Source organism: Etheostoma spectabile, chromosome 17 (genome assembly GCF_008692095.1).
Source record: "Etheostoma spectabile isolate EspeVRDwgs_2016 chromosome 17, UIUC_Espe_1.0, whole genome shotgun sequence".
Taxonomy (NCBI): domain Eukaryota; kingdom Metazoa; phylum Chordata; class Actinopteri; order Perciformes; family Percidae; genus Etheostoma; species Etheostoma spectabile.
This window is the reverse complement of record NC_045749.1, coordinates 20,105,708-20,130,002: the sequence shown is the minus strand read 5'-3', so window position 1 is coordinate 20,130,002 and position 24,295 is coordinate 20,105,708. Positions and strand designations below refer to the sequence as shown.

The 24,295-nt window shown below is 40.6% G+C and overlaps 1 protein-coding gene across 1 annotated transcript in view; it reads left to right on the top strand.

The window, feature by feature from the left end:
• LOC116705402 (gamma-aminobutyric acid receptor subunit pi) overlaps positions 1–22,336 on the top strand; it is a 69,975-nt gene extending 47,639 nt beyond the window's left edge. Inside the window, exons 4-10 of the mRNA XM_032541560.1 lie at positions 3,845–3,912; positions 5,923–6,140; positions 9,067–9,149; positions 14,245–14,382; positions 14,551–14,703; positions 16,689–16,879; positions 17,825–22,336. Coding sequence (XP_032397451.1) covers positions 3,845–3,912; positions 5,923–6,140; positions 9,067–9,149; positions 14,245–14,382; positions 14,551–14,703; positions 16,689–16,879; positions 17,825–18,187 — 1,214 coding nt within the window. The 3' untranslated portion in view covers positions 18,188–22,336. The remainder of the gene's footprint in view (positions 1–3,844; positions 3,913–5,922; positions 6,141–9,066; positions 9,150–14,244; positions 14,383–14,550; positions 14,704–16,688; positions 16,880–17,824) is intronic.
• Positions 22,337–24,295: the final 1,959 nt, after the last annotated feature.

Below are 24,295 nucleotides of genomic sequence, written 5' to 3'. Positions count from 1 at the left end.
GCTCAATTGGTACCAAGGGGCCCAAAGAGTGCCAAGAAAATATTCCCCACACCATGACACCACCACCACCAGCCTGAACCGTTGATACAAGGCAGGATGGATCCATGCTTTCATGTTGTAGACGCCAAATTCTGACCCTACCATCCGACTATCTCAGCAGAAATTGAGACTCATCAGACCAGGCAACGTTTTTCCAATCTTCTATTGTCCAATTTCGATGAGCTTGTGCAAATTGTAGTCTCAGTTTCAATTTAATTCAATTCAATTTTATTTATAGTATCAATTCATAACAAGAGTTATCTCAAGACACTTTACAGATAGACCACACTCCAGAATTTACAAGGACCCAACAGTTCTAGTAGTTTCCTCCAGAGCAAGCAACAGTGCGACAGTGGCGAGGAAAAACTTCCTTTTAGGCAGAAAACCTCGGACAGACCCAGGCTCTTGGTAGGCGGTGTCTGACGGGCCGGTTGGGGTTAGAATGAAGAGTGGCAATAACAAAAATAGAAAAAATTAGTAGTTGTAGCAGTCTTGTGTAGTTCCTGGCATAGCAGGACGCTGTGCGGCATTACAAGGCACAGCAGGACGTAGCAGGACGTAGCAGGACGTAGCCAGGAACGTAGCAGGGCACCGCAGTGTAGCAGTTGAACATGGCATCACAGAACGTGTAGCGGAACCATGGCAATAGCTGCTACCCTGATTTCGGAGCCTCTCTGATCCAAGGGAACATGCTGGGGAAAAAAAGAACATAAGGACTCCGGGGAATGACTCCCAGAAATAGGTTAGTAACAAGCATTTCTGGGACATGGATGCACATAAATGAAAAGATGGAAAGATAGAGGAGAGAGGAGCTCAGTGTATCAAAATAAGTCCCCAGCTGTTTAAAACTATTACAACAAACCAAGAGAGACGAGGTAAAGAGAGCTCCAGCCGGCCGGGCCAGAAACTCTCCCCAACCGGATCGGGCTGTATGCCAAGTCTCCCTTTAGTTCTATTATATTCTTGATTATATGTTAGATAAATCTGAAAACTATGTGACTAACTACTACTCCCTAACAATATTCGATTCTATGCCCTAACTAGTGTATCAAAATAAGTCCCCAGCTGTCTAAAACTATTACAACAAAACCAAGAGAGACGAGGTAAAGAGAGCTCCAGCCGGCCGGGCCAGAACTCTCCCCAACCGGATCGGGCTGTATGCCAAGTCTCCCTTTAGTTCTATTATATCTTGATTATATGATAGATAAATCTGAAAAACTATGTGACTAACTACTAATCCTAACAAAATTCGATTCTATGCCCTAACTAGTGTATCAAAATAAGTCCCAAGCTGTCTAAAACTATTATTACAACAAAACCAAGAGAGACAAGGTTTCCTGTTCTTAGCTGAAAGGAGTGGCACCCGATGTGGTCTTCTGCTGCTGTAGCCCATCTGCCTCAAAGTTCGACGTACTGTGCGTTCAGAGATGCTCTTCTGCCCACCTTGGTTGTAACGGGTGGTTATTTGAGTCACTGTTGCCCTTCTATCAGCTCGAACCAGTCTGGCCATTCTCCTCTGACCTCTGGCATCAACAAGGCATTTCCGCCCACAGAACTGCCGCTCACTGGATGTTTTTTCTTTTTCGGACCATTCTCTGTAAACCCTAGAGATGGTGAAAATGAGTGAAAATCCCAGTAGATTAGCAGTTTCTGAAATACTCAGACCAGCCCTTCTGGCACCAACAATCATGCCACGTTCAAAGTCACTCAAATCACCTTTCTTCCCCATACTGATGCTCGGTTTGAACTGCAGGAGATTCTCTTGACCATGTCTACATGCCTAAATGCACTGAGTTGCCGCCATGTGATTGGCTGCTTAGAAATTAAGTGTTAACGAGCAGTTGGACAGGTGTACCTAAGAAAGTGGCCGGTGAGTGTACGTTCAGCAGCAGGCAGTTCTTACCAGACCACTCCACAAAGTCACCCACCAGTGCCCTGAACTCTCCCTCCTGTCCATCCCTTATACACCCAACAACTGCAGAGTCATCAGAAAACTTCTGTAGGTGACATGACTCTGAGTTGTACTGGAAGTCTGTGTTGTATAAGGTGAACAGGAAAGGAGACAGCACAGTCCCCTGCGGGGCCCCCGTACCACTCACCACCACATCAGACAGAACACGGTCCAGGCGGACAAACTGTGGCCTGTCTGTCAGGTAGTCAGTGATCCAGGAGACTATGGACGCACCGACACCCATCACCCGCAGCTTCTCACCAAGTAGCAGTGGCTGGATGGTGTTGAAGGCACTGGAGAAATCAAGAAATGTGATTCTCACAGTGCTGCCACCGCCATCCAGGTGCAAATGAGCTCGCTGCAGAAAATAGATGACAGCATCGTCCACTCCCAGACAAGGCTGGTAGGCAAACTGTAGAGGGTCCAGAGAAGAACTCACCTGCGGCCTCAGGTAGGCCAAGACCAGCCTCCCCAGCACCTTCATCACATGAGATGTGAGAGCCACTGGGCGGTAGTCCTTAAGGCCAGATGGAGTCAACTTCTTGGGGACCGGGACAAGGCAGGATGTCTTCCACAGCAGCGGCGCCCTCTGCAGGCTCAGGCTCAGGTTGAAGAGGTACTGGAGAACACCAGACAGCTGACTGGCGCAGGTCTTCAGGTCCCTAGGGCTGATGCCATCCGGGCCAGATGCTTTATTATTCAACCATATACATCCCTATGTTGGAGCTGCTTCACACGCGACATTACACCGGATAAGCGGATGAAGATGGATGGAAATCCCTATGCCTTTTCAATATACACGTCATATAACCCAGTCACATGTACAATCATGTACATCAATCTGTATGTATGCATGCATGAACACTCACTGTCACACATTAAAGGTCATCCCAATCATCCCATATTGTGTTTTGGGTTTATACAACAACATTATGTCTAATTGCTTTTCTACTGTCTGTCTGAAATATCTTTATTTCTCTCTGTCTGTGTCACTCTCCAATGTGAGTCGAGTGCACATTTGATGCAGATGTTTTACAACTGTCATACTGAAATTTGTGAAATCCATGAAATAATAAACTTTTCTCATTACAAACAATAACAGAACATGGGAATCATTTCAAAAACATTTTAGCTATCCATGGTTGTTTGATTGCTAACCTTCTCTGTGATTGCTAGCTCAAACCACTATTCAATTGACAGCCTTTGTTGTGTTTGATTGCTAGCTTGTAGCTAAGCTAGCAGTCATTTCAAAATCGTTTTAGCTATCAATGATAGATTGGTTACTAACGTTAGCTCAAAACGCCATTCAACTGACAGCCTTTGTTGTGTTTGATAGCCAGCAGTGAACCAACTTAAGTAGGTCACTTTTTACTTGTCGCAAAGTGACGCATGTGCGACTCAAATCTGCACTCAACTCACATTGGGAAGTAACAACCTGAAAGACTCTGTCACTTTAAGCCCCCCCTCCTGAAAAAGCCCAGTCTACTCTGATTGGGTATTTCACATCTGTGCTCTAGGTATCTCATTGCAGCCAGGGAATGACTGTAAAGGCAATGTGTCAGCACTGTCTACCTTATTATAGTATCACAATCATACGGGGGTCCTTAAGGCTTGTAAAGGCTCAGTTTGTAAATGTGTGCATTCCTCCGTGTCTCAAGCCATTTGATACTTTCATATATACATAATGGAGCACCTAGACTTGCTTTATAATAACACATAAAACATCACAAACTTTTACAATGGGAACTTTAAAGCATAAGTATAATTAATTATAAGGTATTTATTATGCAGTATGTAAAGATACAATAGATGACACATCCAGCAGTTTATTGTTGGTTTCTTCTTTGTTTCTAGATGGTCCTGTAACAGTGGGTATGAGCCTGGACATCGCCAGCATTGACACCATATCAGAGATCAACATGGTAAGACAATGTTTTACAGTATATGGAATTTTATACACAAAGCTGGTGCACCCAGATGTGCGTCTTGCCCACCCGAAAGTTAAGAAAAATGTTCAGCCAATGGAAAAAAATAGCACAGATAACACTATTACTGTTTCTAACTCCTGATTGGGTGGGCAGCCAACAGCCTGCCTACACATTCTCCCACTCTGCCGCCCCCACTCACTCACACACACAGAGCTCTGAAGCAGACCCGTCTGTAGCTCTGTGTCCACTGTCTCTGTGAAAAAGAGATGAGCAGCGCGGCTTGTACACACTCCGCTGCGGGCAAGCTGTGGCAGATGTGTTGCGCCGCTACCGTGCTCCATGTTTTAGTTTCGGTTTTCACCCTCTGATGGAGGGCAGCGTGCAGCTGCTCACTCCAGATCCCCCATGTAATGTGTCCCCCCACCAATGTTGAAAAGAAACATTGGTCCGTGGCTTGCAAACTGTCATTTTCCCGGATTTTCCCTGAAAAATCCCTGAAATTGCCATCTGGCCGGGGATTTGAACTGCTTCCCACCTGCTACTTCTACTCACCCTTAAGCTCACCCTTATATAGCAATTCCAGGCCCAAAATTGTTTTAATTGATATTCTTCTCAGTTTGAAATATGGATGTCATACACCAGAGATGTATTACACTTTTTCACAATGACCATGGCAGTTAAAAAATGAAAATGTAAGTGCCCTGGTAGCTCACCTGGTTCAATTTCAACCTGCGATCCTATAGCTCTCTTAGAAAAATAATCTTAGAAGAGAAAAATACAATTCTAAATTAATGTAAATAGTTGCGGTTAATATTAGCATGAATGTATTTGAATTCTGCTGGTGTAAAAAATGAAAGCTCATTACACAATGGTAATCCAACTAATCTGGGAAATCTGGGAAGTTTTTGGTGTAATTAACCTATAAGTACATCTGTATAGGAATTGCAACAGTATCCAATCTAAGAATTAACACAGGTCAAAATGTATGAAGTCCAAAACCAAAATTGAACTCAAAGTAACTTTCCAATGTGAAACAATGTCGCTGGGTCACAATACCTATGTGTAAATAATGCAAATTATTCATGTGAATTTTTTACAGAAGCTGCATTATGAATTACAGCTGACAGGATTAGTCACGTAATAAGAAATAGGAAATAATCAGCAACAACTTTGATAAACGATTTTATAATAGTAAACAAAAAGAATATCTTTGGGTTTGCTGTGGGACTGTTGGCTATAGAAAAAAAATGTAAGATGTCCGCTTAGGTTCTGAGGGAACATGATTGACAGACATCTTACAGACCACTTCCTGTAGAAAACAATTGGTAGATGAATCAGTAAGAAAAATAATTGTTGTTTGCAGCCCTATAATCAACTATTGACACAGGCAGTAATGCATCGCTTTAGAGCCTCCTCCCCCAATTCAGCAGAGTGGGACTCATCCAAACCTGAAATGCACATTCCACTTGGATCTCCATAACAGCACACAAGAGTTGATTAGAACAAAGTATTGGAGTGCATTTTGCATCTAAGTAACAGGACTATTGACATGGTGATTGACTTTATGGGTAGACCTTACTCAACAGTGGACAGGGCTATTTCATTTCCCTGGGACTTATTAGTTCTTCTGGGGCTGAACATATTTGGCCATTGCACTCACAGCTTGTTGCTACACAACAGAATGAATCGATTCAGCAGGTACAAATGATGTAACATAAGGACATTTAGAATGGATGTCCTGCTCCAAATGTGTTCAGTGTCCTAACAACCAGAACAGACTTCCTGACCTGAAGCAATGCTGTGGATTATTGTTTCATCAGGCACATAAGGGCTTAGAGACCTGAAGGCATTAATACCCAACAATGCAAAAAATAAAACCTAAAGCTGAATAAGGAAATACAGATATAGAGTAGATACTTAGGTTGCAAAAACCTAAATTGTTGGTCAGCATATTGTTGCTATGCTTGTTAGCTCTGTTGTGACCTTTGAGCCCCAATCTTGCAGGACTACACCGCCACCATTTTCCTCCGCCAGCGCTGGACGGACGAGCGCTTGGTGTTTGAGGGCAACAAGAGCCTGAGCCTCGACGGGCGGCTGGTGGAGCTGCTCTGGGTCCCTGACACCTTTATCGTTGACTCCAAGAAGTCCTTCCTCCACGACATCACCGTGGAGAACCGGCTGATTCGCATCTTCCCCAACGGGACCGTCCTTTACGCGCTGAGGTTGGATAACAAACAAGCTTGTTGGTTGTTGTGTGTGTTTTCCTCTGCTCTAACAGACAATGAAAAGTAAGGGCCAGGGAAGAAATTGGCTGAGGTAGAAAGCGTGGGTTGAATTTGAGATAATGTGATTGCAAAGCAGGGAGTCGTATCAATTCTATTACTTGGATATTGGATTGTATGAATACAGGAGCAAGCCATCCGTCAACACAAAGAGTGGTGGGCTATTATAGCAACAGCAAGTCCTGTTAGCAGCTTTCCGGCAGTGATTGCTGGGTGTGGGAGGGCTTAACATCTGACAAGCTTTTGGCAAGCGTCTGAAACATGCATTGCTTTGACTTTCTGATAAGACATTGGGCCAAGCAGACAGGTTATAGATAGAAAGGTTATAGATGATCAAGCAAGTGAATTTGTTCAGCTCTGTTAAGCCTGTGATAATGGGATTTACACATCCTACTGCTTTTATGTCACATGCATTAACCTCAGCCTGTCTATGGGTTGTGTAAGAGCTGTCCAATTGTACTGATTTGACTCCCCTCACTCAATGCTTATATGCCTGGATCTCCGTGTCTCATGGGTTCTGGTTATATAATGAGAGAACCCATGGGAGACATTCTTACTGTTCTTATGGCAACGTTGTAACTAGCATCGGCAAAAGCCTGTACGTGGGTGTCATGTTACAGTACATTGGGTTGTGTATCCAGACTCAGGTCAGTCTGGCCTCACAGTTAATCATGTCTCCAAACTCTGTAAACACCAACAGGGCACTGCAATGCTCTATGGTGTATGGACATTTTGTCTGAGACTTTTGATTTATGCTTTTATTTCTAACAAGTACATGGCATTGTTGTACACAAAGTGACTCCGTTTGGGGATTTATGTTGTTCTGAATGTCTTTACGAACCTTTGCCTCCAAGAAAACCCTGCACAGTTTCAGTTTTGGGGTTTTACCATGACAGAGGAAATGCGGAGGAGTGTTGTGCTCCCAGTCAGAGAGCAGAACTAGTGAGTGTTAAACAAGGCAAACAAGATAGCCAAGCAGAGGGATGGCCACCTCAGGGAATTGGGACTGTGAAAAGGGACAGAGTGAGGTGAGAAATGTGAGGTGTTGAGGAAAGGACAACTGAAGTAAATGTTTTAGTGCTGTGCCAGAGGGAATACGTGAGAAAGCACTGAGTTAAAGGTTGAGCAGTTAAAAGGGGAAAATTCAATACAAATTACTGTATTCTACTGGTTTCACAAGGGTCCAGTTTGTTCACGGATGAAAGAGGAATCAGAAACTTGCCTACAGGAAGACTACAGATGCCCATCAGACAAAGGCTTATGTAAATTGCAATTGTCAAGATGCATGGGTGGATTTTCAGATGGTCAACCTCCCTTTTCCCAAGTCAATGTGGTATAACCTATTAGTGTATACAAATTTAAACAATTTTCATTTCATACACAAGCTCACCGTCCCCTTTACTAATTACGAATGGTTATGTAGAACATTTCTTAGAAATGGTTTTACTCTTATTTAGAAAGTAGGACTTTGAAGTTCTGTCACTTTAAGCAAACTGATTTTGAAGTGGTGACAGGAGTGATGTTGTGAATAGGGGTTAATATATAGACAATATTTGATATATAGATATGTTCATTTTTTTCTAAACTTTTTTTTGTTTGTTATTTGATGCTATGAAATCGGGTTTAAAAGCATGATTGACAGCTGTGATTGGTCGGGGGGGTGTATGGGCGGGGTTTTCATACCACGGAACCACCCCCTGATCGCTACTGCACATAGACAGTTAAAGAAATGGACTAACAGATCCCGTTGCTCTGAACGGAGACCAGTGAAGTCTATTAGAGGCTCTTTCCCGGTGATGGCTGAGCGTTACTACGCAGCCTCCAACTGAGTTGAAGACGTAGATGTGACGCGAGCAACCTGTCTGAAAGTTGTAAGTCTTCTGGTAGCTGTGCAAAGAGAAATCTCAATCATTCCCAATCAGCAGAGTTGGAGGGTGTATGTGTCAAGAGATAACATAGGCACAGGCTTGTTAATACTAACTAAAATGCTAGTTAACATTAGTAATTAAACCTATACATCTACTGTAAGTCCAAACTGTCTGCGAGCTTACCCTGTACTATAAGGTAATTCCTCTGGTTGCATGGTTAGGACACAATCGTTAGCCTATTTTTACAAAAACGTCTGCTACGGAGCCATAACGTGAGGTACAAGGTAATGGAGCCTTTGACACGTTGTTTCTTTAGAAAAGAACAACGGACAAAAGAGTCTTTACATTTTTCAGATGTAAAGTTATTTATTGTCAAAGTGGCGCCAAAATGAATGGCAGTCAATGGAATGCTAACGGAAGGTGATGGCTTATTAGCATCAAAATGGCGCCATGGGAGCTACACTTAGAGAGAAGAGGCTTACCCCCTTGCTACTGCACAGACTCTTGCTCCAAAATTACAAGATGGCAGCATAGTGGGAGGAAGTGGAGACGTGTACTCTCCCTCAAGCATCGAATCAGTCAATAAAAGCCTCCAGAGACATTGTGTCCTGGCTGCATCACATCAATCATCAGAACATAATGCATACCTTGTCATGATTAGGACTGCCCATCCTTACTTGTATTGAACACTGCCATAACTCAATATTTTCATGGTAGCAAAAACAAAGCTTGTACACTGACACTGTATTCCCCTACAGTGTTGTCGGCAATATAAATACATGCAATTTGGTCGTTATGTTCATTAACAGCTTATATTGTGTATAGGCGCCAACATGGGATAAACAGTGCAGATGGGCTATGATCCACATGGCTAATTAATATTAACTCACATGCAGTCCGATGGGGTCATTCATGTGAGGAACTATCTCCTACACACAAGTTAAACTTACCTCCATAGAATTTCCCTTGTAACAAAAACATCAATTTCTGTTTTTTAGGATTACCACCACCGTGGCTTGCAACATGGATCTGACCAAGTATCCCATGGACAAGCAGACCTGCACGCTCCAACTGGAGAGCTGTAAGGACACTTCATACTTAATAAAGAATATCCAAACTGTGTAGCTCCAAGCTGTGGCTGCGACTTGGTGGGTGGGTGGGTGTGATGTCTAATGAGTCTGATCAAACCGAAGGATCAAACAGATCACTTTCTTTCATCTTCTAGTGTGTATGTGTCTGCCTGTGTGTGTGTGTGTGTGTGGTGTGTGTGAGATAGAGACCGTATGCTTTTGTCACGTAGCAGACAGAAAGTATGGGTCATGATGTAGTAATCTCCTGTGTAAGTCATAAAAACTGTATCTTGGGAATGTAAGGTCATAGAGACTTGGGACCAATACTGCTGGTTTCGTGGAAACCATGGAAACCTACAGATGGACACAGGTTCTGACTCGCTCCAGCACAGTGCTAGCCGGGGTTAGGTATAGGTTACCTGTGTCTGTCATTAACTACTGCCATGAAAACAAAAAATAAAGTTACTCTTACCTCTCAAAGGCATAGTTTAACAGTTAGGAAACCTAGACTAGTTATTTTCAGAAACTAGAGGCAGGAGACCATTAGCTTAGCTTAGCATTGAGATTTAAAGCAAGTGAACAGAGCTAGGCTAGCTGTTTCAACTGCACTCCCAGTCTTTTTGCTAAGCTAAGCTCATGGTATCATGTCTCTAGTGCCACAGTTAAAGCTTCCCTGTGGCATTTTTGACCAATATTTGCAATATGGAGAGTGATTTTTATGAGTGGGTCCCCATTTCTGTTTATGTCACATACAAGGACGAGCATGCAGACGTGCAACATTACAACAAGCAAGGAACCAGGGAACCAAAGGACTGCCATGGATGTAATCACTGCACAATTTTAACATTAAAAAAATGGCTTTTGCAAATTTTTTATGGGGAAGAAAATCAATACACTCACTACTTTTGTCGGACATCAAAAATTCACACAATGTAATTTGATGAGTAACCAAATCTTACACTTATATTTTGTTTGTATATAACACAATTCCACAGGATAATCCTAATGCAGATGTAAAAGGGATATTAACCCTTCAAAGGAGAATTCCGGTCGAACATGTAGCTGTTTTTTTATTTTTATTTGGAGTGCTGTCGGTAGTGAGACAAATGAAAACAATCAGTGCTGCCTACACCGAGTTATCCTCCTGCTAGATTTTGCCCCAACAGGCTTTAACAGGGAAGTTTTAAACGTGTTTTTAGCCTCTAGAGGTATGGAGTAATACAACTTTTTGCCTTTCTGTCACATCTACTGCAGTCAAAGTCACGGTGTTTACTTGGAAGGAATAACTGCACATGGCTAGGCACTGGTAATGACATTTTGAGCATGTCTAGAGGCTAAAAACACGTTTAAAACTTGCCCTGTTTAAGCCTGTTGGGTTCTAACTCTAGCACGAGGATAACTCAGTGTAGGCAGCACCGATTGTTTTCATTTGTCTCGCTACTGACAGCATTCCAGATTTAAAAAAACAGAGCTACATGTTGAAATTGACCCGAATTCTCCTTTAACGTTCAACTAAAAAAAGCATATTTCCAATTTTAAAGTTAAATAACGTGGCAAGATGGGGTTTTTTTGTGCAAGGGAGGGAAGGATGAAAAAGCCCCCCGCCCCCCTCCCTCTTGTCCCCTTCCTCAGCCTCCCTCACTCATCTGCCATTTTTACTCTCCAGCTCGCTTTTGCTCACTGGTACTAAATGACAGCCAGACAGCCAGCCAGGCTAAGCTAAGTCTGATCAGTCTGCCAGAAGCCCACCACGACCTCAGTCCCACATAAAACATTTAAAGCAGCCCCAGTCCAACGTTAGCAGACAAAAAGACATCTGGAGGTAACTGAGACAATAATGGATCCTTCCTCCGCTACTTTAATAATTCCAGGCTAAATGTCTGCATCTTTCTCTCTCTCTCTCTCTGCTGTCTCTGTCTTTACCACCTTCTCTTATAATCTCTCTCATCCTGCTGCTATATCTCTGCTGTTTTATCTGTCTCTGTCTCCGTTCCTCCTCTCCTTCAATCTCTTCCTCCCTCTTGTTCTGCCTCTCCATGAAGATGTATATTCAAGGATTTATTTCTTTTAATGTCGTGCCAAAAGTGAATCCTCTGCGCAGGAGGAAGGTTTAAAGAGAGTGTCGTTGTGGGAGGTTGCAAGGTTTTAAGATCAGGATTGCAGTAAAATATTGAGTGTGTTCTGACAGCGAAAAGAGTCAGAAGACAGTCTTTTTTGGTTGTTTTAATTGAACTTTTGGTGGTGGCTGTGGAAAACTCTATGATTGTAGATATGGCTACTGGTTTGCAAGAGGGCAAAAAGCCCTGGAAGGTTGAACGTAACTCTTTCAATGTTATTGCACAGGATTTCACCGCTCATTTGTGTTTGTCATTGGCACTGTAATGTCAGGGCTTTAAGTCAGGAGAAATAATGAGAGAGAAGTACAATGACCGAGAAAACAGGGAATATACAGGAATCTTTGAGCATCAAAGTCAACACAGAGCCCTTGATTAGGAGACTTCGCTCCCAGCACCATGGCTCAGACTGGTCAATATTACATGACTCCATGTGTGTTTAAATGGGGATTGCAAATGCAAATGAATGAGCATTTCATGTAGAACAGATTTTAGAAGTGTGTTCCAGCTTCAGCCAGCTGCGCTTCCTCTAACATGTCTTATTCTCTTGCTCCCTCTGCAGATAAACGAGAATAATACACCAAAGTGGTTGCTAATGACATATTTTTTCCTCAGCAAATCTGATCCTAAGAACCACACCAGTTCTCTTTTAATTTATATCAATAAAGTTACATTGTACAGTACCGTCAAAGCACTGCCATAGTTAGCCGTGGCATCTTGGACCATATTCATTTTGCATGCCTTTTTATTCCAAGTTACATTTGGGTTATCTGGGTTCTCTAGGGAGCAGTGCAATATGCATGATTAGTCCAAAGTTATGGTCCAAGGGAAGACTTGAGCTCTTCATCAGACCTATTGCTACCCCCTTTGAAGAAGGTAACACAAAGACCACAAATGCATTTCCATTAGCAAATCTTGTTAGATCAATGTCTCTCAAACCCATTTTATCCTCCAATTATTTCCTCTAGAGGTAATAATCAGAGGATAAAATGTGTTTCCACTGTGACTGTAACTACATACCCAAAGCATGAGCATTGTACATTAAAGAGTTTAGCGTGTCGTGTTGTTTTAACAGCAAACACATAGTACTTTAGTGTAGGCCATTATCTTCTCAGAGGTTCCATAACATCTTAAACTACGTTTTCCGAGGTTGCCAAAGGTTTTTCTTGTGCAGATATTATGCGTTAGAGGGAGTTTACAAACTCCCCCCCCCCCCAAGCAACTCAACCATAAGACTTCAGCATATCTTGAGCAATTAACATTCACTGCTGTTCTCCATCTAGCAACTTTGGGGTTTAGTAAAAACTATTAATTCTGTTTCTCTCTATCATCATCTTCATCATCTTTACAATAATTATGAATCATAGCAGCTTTCTATGCTACTTTTTATGTAAGGGGAATTTATTGTAATTCAGAGTGAAGGGCTGCCTTTCTAAGGAACTTTCAAAAAAGGAGAGAGAGAAAAAAAAAAATAGATACATATAACATATAGCCGGCACATCAATTATCAAACAACATGACCTTCTTTCTCTTTTCTTTCGTAATGTCATTTTAGTTATAAAAATTAGTATTTCTCTTAGTTTTGAACTTTTTCCACATAATTTGAGAAAAGAACAGAAAATAAAAATGACTTCAGAGCTCTCAAAACCCAAAATAATAAATCCAAGTTCATCTACCTGGGTATGTTGTTTTTTTTGTAGTGTGGTGAGATCTTGCGCTTATCAGTGTACTTGGGGCAACAGGGCAATATTCATTTACTCGCTCAATAACTTTACCAGATCTGGGAATATAACTTATTCATGAACTGTTGTAGCTTAAATTCTTAATTTTCAATCTTTACATTCACTACATACATGAAACTCAAGCACTAGCTTACCATGTAGTAACCTAGCTTCAACATAGCATGGAAAAGCACTTAAAATCCTTAAACTCATGTTCAATTCAATTAATTTTTTTTCAATTCAATTTTATTTATACAGCGCCAAATCACAACAACAGTTATCTCACAGCACTTTTCATGAAAGAGCAGGTCTAGACCATACTCTGTGATGTTAATTACAGAAACCCAAAAAGTCCCAATTCAATGGTTTATTATTATTGTGCAGTACACTTATTAATGCATTTTCACACAATGCATTAAACAACAGAATAGAAAAATAGAGAACTTCATGTTCTTGACTCAGTAAACACGTCTATCGCGCTATGTCTGCTAATAACACAATTGTCGAACAAGTGTAAAACACTCATCACTGCCACCTACTGGGCAAATATGGACAAACATAACTACATGCAGGCTATTTTTGATTTCTGCTACATTTATTCTGCTCGTCATATCTGCACCTGCACAAACAATGAAACTGCTCCCAGAAAAGAACATACATCTACAATGTATGATTGAAATATTATCACTTTATAGCATTTTATAGTAAATGTGTCAGCAAACAGTTGCCCTTATATGCATCCAACAGACATGGAGCAACATTAGCATTAATGTGGAGTTGTATTGGATTATGACCTGTGGCACTTTGAGGTTTGTCTTAAATGTAAAGTGCATTGCAAATGAAATGGAATATTATTATTATTGATGGATGAAAGTTAGATATTCATTCTCTTTTTAGCAGGCTTGGTCTACAGCTAGTAGCTAACATTGTCTGTCACTGGTTAGGGGCTGAGAAGCTGGTGAACAGTAGGTTAGTCAGAGCTTTATTTCTAAAAGCAGCTGCCTGAGCTGCCTGTTTACAAGATTAATGAGAGTGGGAAGTCTGAACCAAAACAGTGAAGTTGCAGGCTATAACCCCATTAACTCCTCTTTGCGTGGAACTTAGGGAAACTAAAGCAGTGTGTGATTATGTGGGTTCTTTCAATCGAGCAACACAGTCTACATTAAACACACTCATTAGATCCATTGTTAAAATAAAATCATTGATCGGTTCAGCTTTAAGTTGTTTTCTGTTATTTTCCAAAGAATTTCCATCTCTTTTCTCTCCTACAGGGGGTTACAACGTCAATGATGTCATGTTCTACTGGACCAGAGGAAATGAGTCCGTCAGTGGTTTGGACACCCTACAGCTGGCTCAGTACACAGTAGAGGACCACTACACATCTGTCTCAGAGGCCGTTTATGAAACTGGTAACAATGCCCTTCAATCCATTAATTAAAGTTACTCCCAGGGCTATACTCTACAGAGCAGTTGGTAAAATTAGAGCCCTTATGGGTGGGATTAGTGAGTCACACCACATCCTTTCTGTTATAAACTGCTGTACTGTACATTGACGGGCTTGTGTCCTTTTTTTTAAGGCAATTACCCAAAGCTGGTCTTCCACTTTGAGCTGAAGCGGAGCATTCTGTACTTCATCCTCGAGACTTACGTCCCCTCCAGCTTGCTCGTTGTCCTCTCATGGGTTTCCTTCTGGATTTCGCTGTCCTCTGTTCCAGCACGTATTTGTATAGGTATGGGCCAAAACATTCTTTTGTGTACTCAAATGTGAAAATGTGCCTTCTTGGGCAAAAAATAGTGCAGACGGTGCTGTGTACTGAGATTTACAATCCTCCTTATTCTCTCCTTCATCTGTCATTAGTATGTTTACTACTACACAAATATAAGAGACGGTTATTCTCCTTAAGTGAGCACAGATGTTAGTTTGGATTTGATTTCAGAGGGCTGAGGGTTGAAGAGAGCATCTGTGACGCTGGTGTGATCTAGTGGGGACATCCAAACATACATGTTGCATTGGATTAAGTCCACCACTACTGCAGGGGGCTTTGAGAACACAGACTTCTCAAAACACACAAAACTGCAAGATATCCTACTTCATGGCACATCATCTTTGCTTATTTCTTGTGTTGTTGCTGCTCTTTTTCTTTATATGATTGTCTGTGCATCCTTATCATACCACAACTGACTGAAGTATAATTAGAACATTTATTGGAACATTGGACATATTAGAAACATCAGATGAGGGCATATGATTTTCTGGTCATCATGACTTGAGTTGAGGTGGCCTACTGAGGGACAAACTGGAGTCATGATTAGGGAGTGCAAATGAAATGTTGGGTCTCTCAGACTTTTTCTAGGATCCGGGAAGAGAAAAATAAATAACCTGTGTGCAATGTTTTACAATCCGTGGGGACGGATTGTAAACTGTGGGTACAGATTATCAATTTACATCCATGGGGACAGATCGGTAAACTGTGCCCAGTTTTGCAAAACTCTACACTCTCCAGTCATTGTCCTTAAGCTCAGGGGGGAGAGAAATATATCAACTTTTCTCTCCCCCCTGAGCTTAAGGACAATGACCACAAGAGGGAGTTAAACCTCCATTTAACATTATTTAACATTAGAAAACTGATAGATATCAAATATAGACTGCATTTTTGTAAATATTTTTGTTTGCTAGTGTTTTGTACGAGGTCCGCATGGTGCGCACGTATTTCACACGTAATACTCTGCACACTGCTTTTGAGTTGTTCCCCACCATGGGTTGAATCCAGTCTTTTACTCCTTTCTCTTTCTCCCAGTCATTGTTATATTTCTTCCCGTATTTCACCCACTTTATCCCGGGCATTAATTCTTCCAAAAACTCTCCTACAGTCCACTCACCATCAATTGCGACTTGCACGTATTTTCATTTAAATGTCACTCACTGACGTTGCCCTAACAAGAATAAAAACAGATTGCCCTACTCTGCAACTGATTGGCTAGTACTTGTTGCCATATAGGTCAGAGCCAATTAGAAGCTGGAAGTGGGCGGGAAAAAACTCCTGTGTGTATGGGGAAAGGCGAGGGACAGAGGCAACAGGCAAGACAAACACCTATATTTAAATAACAACAACTTATTATGGCGCTGGGAACACGCACAAATAAGCGACTACACTTTAGAAACAAGCCCAACAAACCATGACCCGCGACTACCAATATTTGCAAGCAACTTTACAGAAAAACAAGCCCAAAGTTGCGTATAATAAGCTTGGACTTCTTCTTATTTGTATTCCTGTCAGCAGCTGTGTTTATTGGAGCACCCCGCTCTCTGTGTCATTCTTTTTAAACATAGTTACATACAGGATAACACACATGTCAAAGGGTAAGGCATTATCTATTATTCATCTTATTGTCAACAAATCCCATCAAAAGACCAAAACCCAGCCATGACCCTATCCTTTTCAACAAGTATTGCCTGTGTGTCAAAATCCCTTAATACACTTTATTCATCTATGCCATTGACCTATTTTTACAAGCCATCACATTAAAACATGGGAAGTGGGTTACATTTCTTTCCGTATCTTTTCATAAAGCTTAGTTAACAGTTCCAGCTTTGGCATAAATTGTGTGTTTGTGTAGCAGTCCATCGCTCATATAAAGACTGATTGAGATGATAAGTGTTAAGGTCTTTCATGATTGATTAAAGAATCTGTATGTGTACTGTTGTCTGTGCCAGGAGTGACCACCGTGCTGACCATGACCACTCTGATGATGGGAGCCCGGACGTCACTGCCCAACGCCAACTGCTTCATCAAGGCCATTGATGTGTACTTGGGAATCTGCTTCAGCTTCATCTTTGGAGCGCTCATTGAGTACGCCGTGGCCCACTTCTGTACCCTCACTCACATGGACTCCCACATGGTCATGGTGAGACCATCCTGGATGTAACTGTGTCATTGTTGATTGTTGTGGTCACAGTCATTAGGTGTGTCTCAAAGTGTGGATACTTGAGTACACTATGTACTCACTTGTGTAGTGCGTACATGTATAAATTACATTTGTATTTTTAATCGCTGCAGCTTTCTCACTATACAGTATACACAAGTTTGAAAATAAGTTGGTGGTCTGTAGCGAAGATTTTGACCACTGAATGCGCAAAGGAGTAGTGTGCAGCATCCGGGTACTGGTAGTGCACTGCGTTTTGCCATACTTCATCCGTGTGAACGCACAACTTACTCAAAATAGCAAGTGGAAGTACAGAAGTGCACGATTTGAGACACAGTAATTGTCTCCATTTTTGGTGCTCATCCTCATTATCATCATCAATCCAATTCAATTCATAACAAGAGTTATCTCGAGACACTTTACAGATAGAGCAGGTCTAGACCACTCTCTAATTTACAAGGACCCAACAGTTCTAGTGGTTCCCTCCAGAGCAAGCAACAGTGCGACAGTGGCGAGGAAAAACTCCTTTTAGGCAGAAACCTGGGACAGATCCAGGCCCTTGGTAGGCGGAGTCTGACGGCCATTTTGGGGTTGAAATGAAGAGTGGCAAAATAAAAGATAATGGAACAGTGACTAAAAAAAGTAGTTTGTAGTAGTTCATGGCACAGCAGGGCCTTACAAGGCAAAGCAGGACGTAGCAGGATGTAACAGGGCATCGCAGGACGTGTAGCAGGACCACGGAGACAGCTGCAACCATTATCAACATCAACATTATCATCATCATAATCATCATCATCATTATCACCATCATCATCTTCAACACTTTGGGGTGAGTTGAACCAGTGCTACACACTCTCAGATTTTCATGTGTCGTGTTTTTGTTTCTATTCAACTCTCTGTCTTTCGCTGGCTCTCACTCTCCTGCAGTACTCCCACCACATGCACGACTTTGACGACGAAATGAACGGCATCATCACCACCATCTCCAATCACAACAGGGCCAAGAGACGCAAGGAGGCCGCTGCCACCCCTACCCCGACTCCCGCCTCCCTAGAACTCACTGTCAGCCCGTCCAGCCCCTCGGGCAGCGAGCCTAAGCCCGAGGCGTCGCCCCCGAAGCACACACACTGGTGCCTCACCGCTCTGGCCACCGTCCGCAAAGTGCTCCGCTCCCTAAATTGCTGTCACATAGAGAATCCCCACCACATAGACAACTACTCCAGAGTCACCTTCCCCCTCTCTTTTGTCATGGTTAACCTGCTCTACTGGATATATTATCTGTACTTTTAGCATTCGCTCGAGTACAACATGGGTCCCAGAGAGTGTGAGACGGAGAGTGTATGTAGACAAGTGTATTTTACTGTATGTATGTACAGTAAGTGTTATTTAGGTGTGTTTTGAGATGAGTGTGTAAAATGTCTGCATTTGGATTCAAGAGCGAAGTAGCATACTCGCACAGGGTTGTTTTTGGGGAAAAGTAAGGCTTATGATTACAGCTTCATTTATCACTACTTTAAATTCAATGTAGGCTGGTCTTCTGCCCATCTGACACTGACTGGGTGAGATTTGGTCAATGCTGATACACGGTAAAGATAATAGGAACTTTGCTTATAAAAGGAAAAAATGGCCAGCCTCTTCTTTTTGGCTATGGTATATTCATACTATAACCAAAAAAGTAGATTAGTATATCCAAGTGTATCACCGTGAAGGGTGAAAACGCCGAAGATGGAGCTGTAATTTGAGGCTTTTTGACAGAATATGCTAGCAGTGCTATGGGAGAGCAAATGCCTGTTCCACTTTGATTCTCTGTTGGGAAGGAATGATTATCGATACAACTTCATCTTCTATTTCTGCCTGCAGGTCCCTACCACATTTATAGAGAAAAAGAACAAAATATTTGATGGGAGAAGAGTGATAAAAAGAGACGTGAGCGAGCTGGAAAAATAACTCAACAAGGAGAGTGTGGTACACATTTTAAGCCAGTCTCCGTTTCTGCTCGTTGTTGAAATCTCTCTTTTTTCTGTGTCCTTCTATGACTTATTTTTAATTCACTGAGCAGTGCCGTCTCTCTTTGCCTGCATTTCTTTTTTTTCGCTGACACTATAAATGTAAAGGTCTTTGATCACTTCAGCTGTATACTGAAAATCTGGCCCGCAGTATGACGACACTTGTCATCTCACATTGTACAGAAATTTCACAATAAGAGAAAAACTGTTCTTCAGTTTCACAAGGGAGGGAATGAAACCAAAATATGTTAAATAATAAACTTCATAGCATAATTATGATGTTATGAAATTAATATGCATATGCATACATAGAGTGCAATATATAAATATGTTCCTGAAATACTTCATCAAAGTAATACAATTGAACTAGTTACTTATTTCCATTCATTTCATTATTATTATTTTATTTTATTTTAGAAATTTTTTATCCTCTGTTTTTAGGGCATTTTTCCAAATTACACTTTTTATTTCATAATTTCATAATGCAAAGTCTACATAGCAGGACTCAGCTAAGGCTAACATTACTAAAATTTGACCAGCTAGCTCCTGCTAGCTTGAGCAACAACCATGCTAAAGTAGTTCTAAATCAACCTCCATTGCAAAGATACAGAAGGTAACCTCTCTTATTTTGCTTAACAGGCTATATTATGCTTCCTACATAGCCATCCAGCTAGCTAGCTAGCTAGCACAGGTTGTAAGCTTGGATTATTTACACGGCATCACGCTATAGTGCTAGCGTTAGCTACTAGCAGATTTACCTTGGCAGTGTTATGCTTCTTCTTGTTGGTTCCTCTAGCTAAGAGAAGCTATAGCTAGCAAGCTCGCTGGCAGCAGAGCTCTGGTTGGCGGTTGGTTGTAAATGCTAGCTCGTACCCAGCTAACAACACACGGACTGTTATTTGAAGCCTGAACGTTGTAGTAAATAAATGTCAGGCCAAACGCAGCATCTACCAAATAATTCATTACAGGCCTACAAGAAAACGGGACTCACCTCATAAGTAATGAGATGTAACCCTAACTCAAACTCTGTCAAACCCAACCCTTCATAGCTAGCTAGCGGCTAACTTAACCCTTGTGTCGTCTTCCCGTTAACCATGAACTTGTCCTTCCAGGTTAAAATTGAATAGGATTTTTTTTGTGCTTTTCCAATGTTTTCTTTTTCCTTTTTCTGATTTACTTGTCACTTTTTACATACTTTTGGCGCCTTAAAAAAAAAACCTGAGCTGGTTTCATAATAGGTTTTCTTATTTTATATCAAATTAAGGTTTTTAGTTAAAAAGGCAGAAATTAGGAATTATTTTGACTAATAGTTAAGATCAGAGGATGTTGAGTGGATCACAGATGGGTAGATGTCAAAGTTTAATGTTGTATGGAATCATCCATGTTATTTTTGGGCAATTTTGTTGAAAGAAATCGACATTTCTGATATAAAACACTTTGAAACGGGGACAACACAAGGGTTAAGTGTTGCCACCAGTGCAGTACGCCGGTTTCCTTCGATAACTCGTCCGCTGGGTTCGGTCTACTGCCGTGGGTCAGGATGGGGGCAAGGTAAATGTAATCAAAAAGTGGCATTTTGGAATAAAATGCTCTATAATGACAACAGAAATCCTAAAAAACAATTTTACAACAAAAAAGCATTTCATACTAATGGGATAAGTTAATAAATTATTTCACAATTAATGAATTTATTTATAAATGTGACGTTATTGCATGTATTTATTCACATGATTGTGAAGTTCATTATGTTTTTATATATTCAGTTAATATTGAACATTTGTATCTTCATGCTAACTGGGCAGGTGTAACACAACATTCTAGATACACAGAGCAGCAACACCTAGGCATAAAGGTACTACATGCAGTAATAGTAATATTTGCAGTACTCTTTATGGGCCGCTGGTAGTGTTTCTTACTGTGCTTTTGTAACACATACTGTACGTAGGCCAAAAGCTGTAGTCAGACCTAAATGTGCTAGACATTGTAAAGTGATTTGAATATGAATGAAATGGTCAAAATATTTCAACAGGATGTCATCACCTGTGCATTATCCAAATGGAAAACGGCCTGGATTTGCTACACTTGAGGTTTCCCTTCTCTCCTCAGTTTTTTAGGCTGTTGTCATTTTTTTTGCCGTGTGAGTGTTGAGTATTTCAGTTCAGGTGATGCAGTGTGTACGCTACCAGTGATGTGAACCAAAGAGCCAAAGATCCAATTTGATTTCCTCTTTGTTTCCCTTTAGTTCCTCAACAAGGAGACTTCTGCATTTCCAAATGTTAATATCATGTTTGTTCTTGATAAAAATTCTGAAATAGCATGCAGTCAATAACCAGGTGAACATGGCACTTTACATTTCAGATAAAAAACAGGATTCAGTTTAAAAACAGATATGCATGTTTATTTATTGCTGTATTCAAAATAACTGACTGTGACATACACTCACTCATGCATTCCAATTTTAGGAACGACCATGCGACGAGTATGATCAGGAGCTGAATTGGTAATATTTATTTATAATTCATTGTCTTTAAAACTGTTTATGTTCATATTTGATCTGTTATTTCTCTTTTGTTTGAATTTTCTTACCAACATTTTTAATTTCTCTTCTTGCCTGATGATAATAGAAAATGGACTTCTGTTTCTCGTCTTCCTGCATGGTTATCAAGTGCAACTTTTCTTTTTTCTGCTTTGCTTGGTTTGGTTTTTAGTTTATTATGATGGAGAATAATCACCATACAATGCTCAGGTGAGGCTATTGGAAGGATTTGTTCTGTGACGGCCAATGATGCGACTTGGATTTGGGGTCTCATCTGGGTCCAAATGTGAAACTCCTGTTCTACTTTTCAGTCATTTTAATCTTATTGAAAAGGAAAAGTGATCAGCGACAGTGTTCATTTGCCTTTGAGCTGCGTCTGCTCAGTGGAAGTCGGTTGACCGATTGAAAAGGTTAATATGATAAAACACAGACTTTCAGTTATTGTTCAATATACAGTAGCACCACAGTTGTAGCTTCTCAGTGAACACTACAAGATAGGAATGCCATTATGGAGCCAAAGAACCACAAATGCAACCACATAGGACTTTTTCTCACTCGGTGATGAAGTTCATTCATACACAAAGCTCAAGAGTACCCATTATCCTATGGCTCCACGGTTGCAACTTCATTATGGTGAGAATATATTGCATAAACAAAAAGGTATGAAACTGAATATTATGGATAATATTGCCAGCACATTATGTGGAGCAACTTTTCAGCAACTTTGAAATGGAAAATGGCTACCGTTGGACTGCCCTTTCTTTTTCTGTTGTGGTAACCAACAACACAGTTCCTGGGAAATTTTAATGTGAAATGTATTTATATATTGTACCATGCTAACATAGGGATCGGTTTGCTTAACCTGTTGTAAATAAATGGTAACACTGTGCATGTTTATTTGGTGTATGAATATGAATGATAGCAATAAAAGAGGGTGTATTGGTGACACTTTTTCTACATTTCACTTATTGCATTAGTTAGTCAAGATGGCATCATAATTTAACAAAGCAGTTTCAAAATCTGCTAAGTTTTTAACATGAATTAGAAGTGCAGTGGGTTCTGCAGACATGCACGCGTGTATGTTTGTGTATTGCAGATTGCAGGGCAGCAGTGTCCTGGCGGGAGTTGTGTTGAATGTGAATATGAATCCCCTGCAGCTCCATAAGCTCCGAGTATATATCAGTATAGAAAGAGACATAATATTCATACAAAGAATCTCATACCCCCAAAAAATTATAAACACTTAAACCTGAAAGCATGCATCCAAGGAGCGCTCCCCTTTATTACTTATGTATCAACTATTTGCTAAACATAATCTAATCTCTAATAAAAGCACAATAGAATGAATGTTGCACGCAATTCAATTACGTTTGCTTTATATCATTCAACCGTCACGTCAAAATAAACCATGAACTACAGCTCAATATCTAAAGTATCTAAAATCAAATATCTAAATACTATTTACTACTTCTACCGTCAAACTTTGTCAGGGGCAAAATCAACAGACCACTGATATAGGGGCACCCACGGGGAGCTTGGGAAGTTGAGTGTGTGTGTTTTGTGAGGGGGACATCATTACTTTCCTGAGCAACTCTTGTTCTGCCTGTTATGTGATATATATGCCTAAAAAGCTCCTAATATTTCTATACTGAGATAATATCGGCTATGTAATTATTATGACTGATGATTTGAGCCTATCGTTGCTGCCCCCTCAGCACTCATGACCTACGCGTCGCATACGATGCGCATGGTGGCACTGATCTCAGATCATCATACAGTGCATACCAATACATTACTTTTATGGATGAAGCCTGTAACATACTTTCCTTTAACCCTTGTAGTGTCTTCACTTTTGGGTCCCTCTCGTATCTCTTAAATCAAATTGACCCATATGGGGTTATAAAAATAATTTTGAAATAAACTTTTACTTCATAATCTATTAACAAATATTGTCTTTATCTCAATTTCAAAAATTTAGATAACATACAGTATATGTTTAGGGAATGCAATCAGTCTCTACTAGAACACAATTAAAAATGGAAGTGTGATTTGATTTTTGTCATAGGGTTATAATTCATGTTCAAAATCCACTATGGAAAAAACATAAGTGGTCATATCCAGAATAATTTTTTGAATTGAGTCAGGAATACATGTTTATCACAGAAAAAAAAGGTAAGGCCGTTGATTTTTTAGGTAGTAACTTGTTCCATTTTTCTTCTTGTAAAAATTTGAAATGGGTCAATTTGACCCTAATACCATACAAGGGTTAAAGGGGCGCCATGCAGTTTTGGCCATTCCTTTCACTGTTTTCTCGCTTTTTGCTTGCAGGCTTCTCTATAGACCAAATCAAAATCAAATAACCATTCCAATGACTCCAAAGCTGTTTAGTTAAGGCAAAATAAGCTAAAAAAAAAACTGCATAGTTCCCATTTAAAGACCTACAAGGTCACTTTAGTCTTTGGCGGCTCCAAGTGGAAGCAAAGATATCTGAAATTTTCATTACCTTAATGCAGGTGTCTTCAACATTTTTTAAGTTAAGGACCCCTTAACTGAAAAAGACGGATCAGGGACCCCTTACTACATATATTATATAAAATGAAGTTGCATATCAAACTGGGCCTACAATAAGGTGTAGGGTGACATGTATACGTACCTTTTTTGCACGCAATACTAAGCTTTTAAAATAGCCTATTAATTGTTGGCATGATTTTATAAATTAAGATTGTTAAACATGCATGTAGCAAAGGGAATGCTTAGGATGAACTGTATCTGCGGATGGTCTTAGTGACTTCAACCTATCGGCCAGTTAGCAGTGGGGATTTATGTTTGCTAATAATATGTTGGATTTACTTTTTT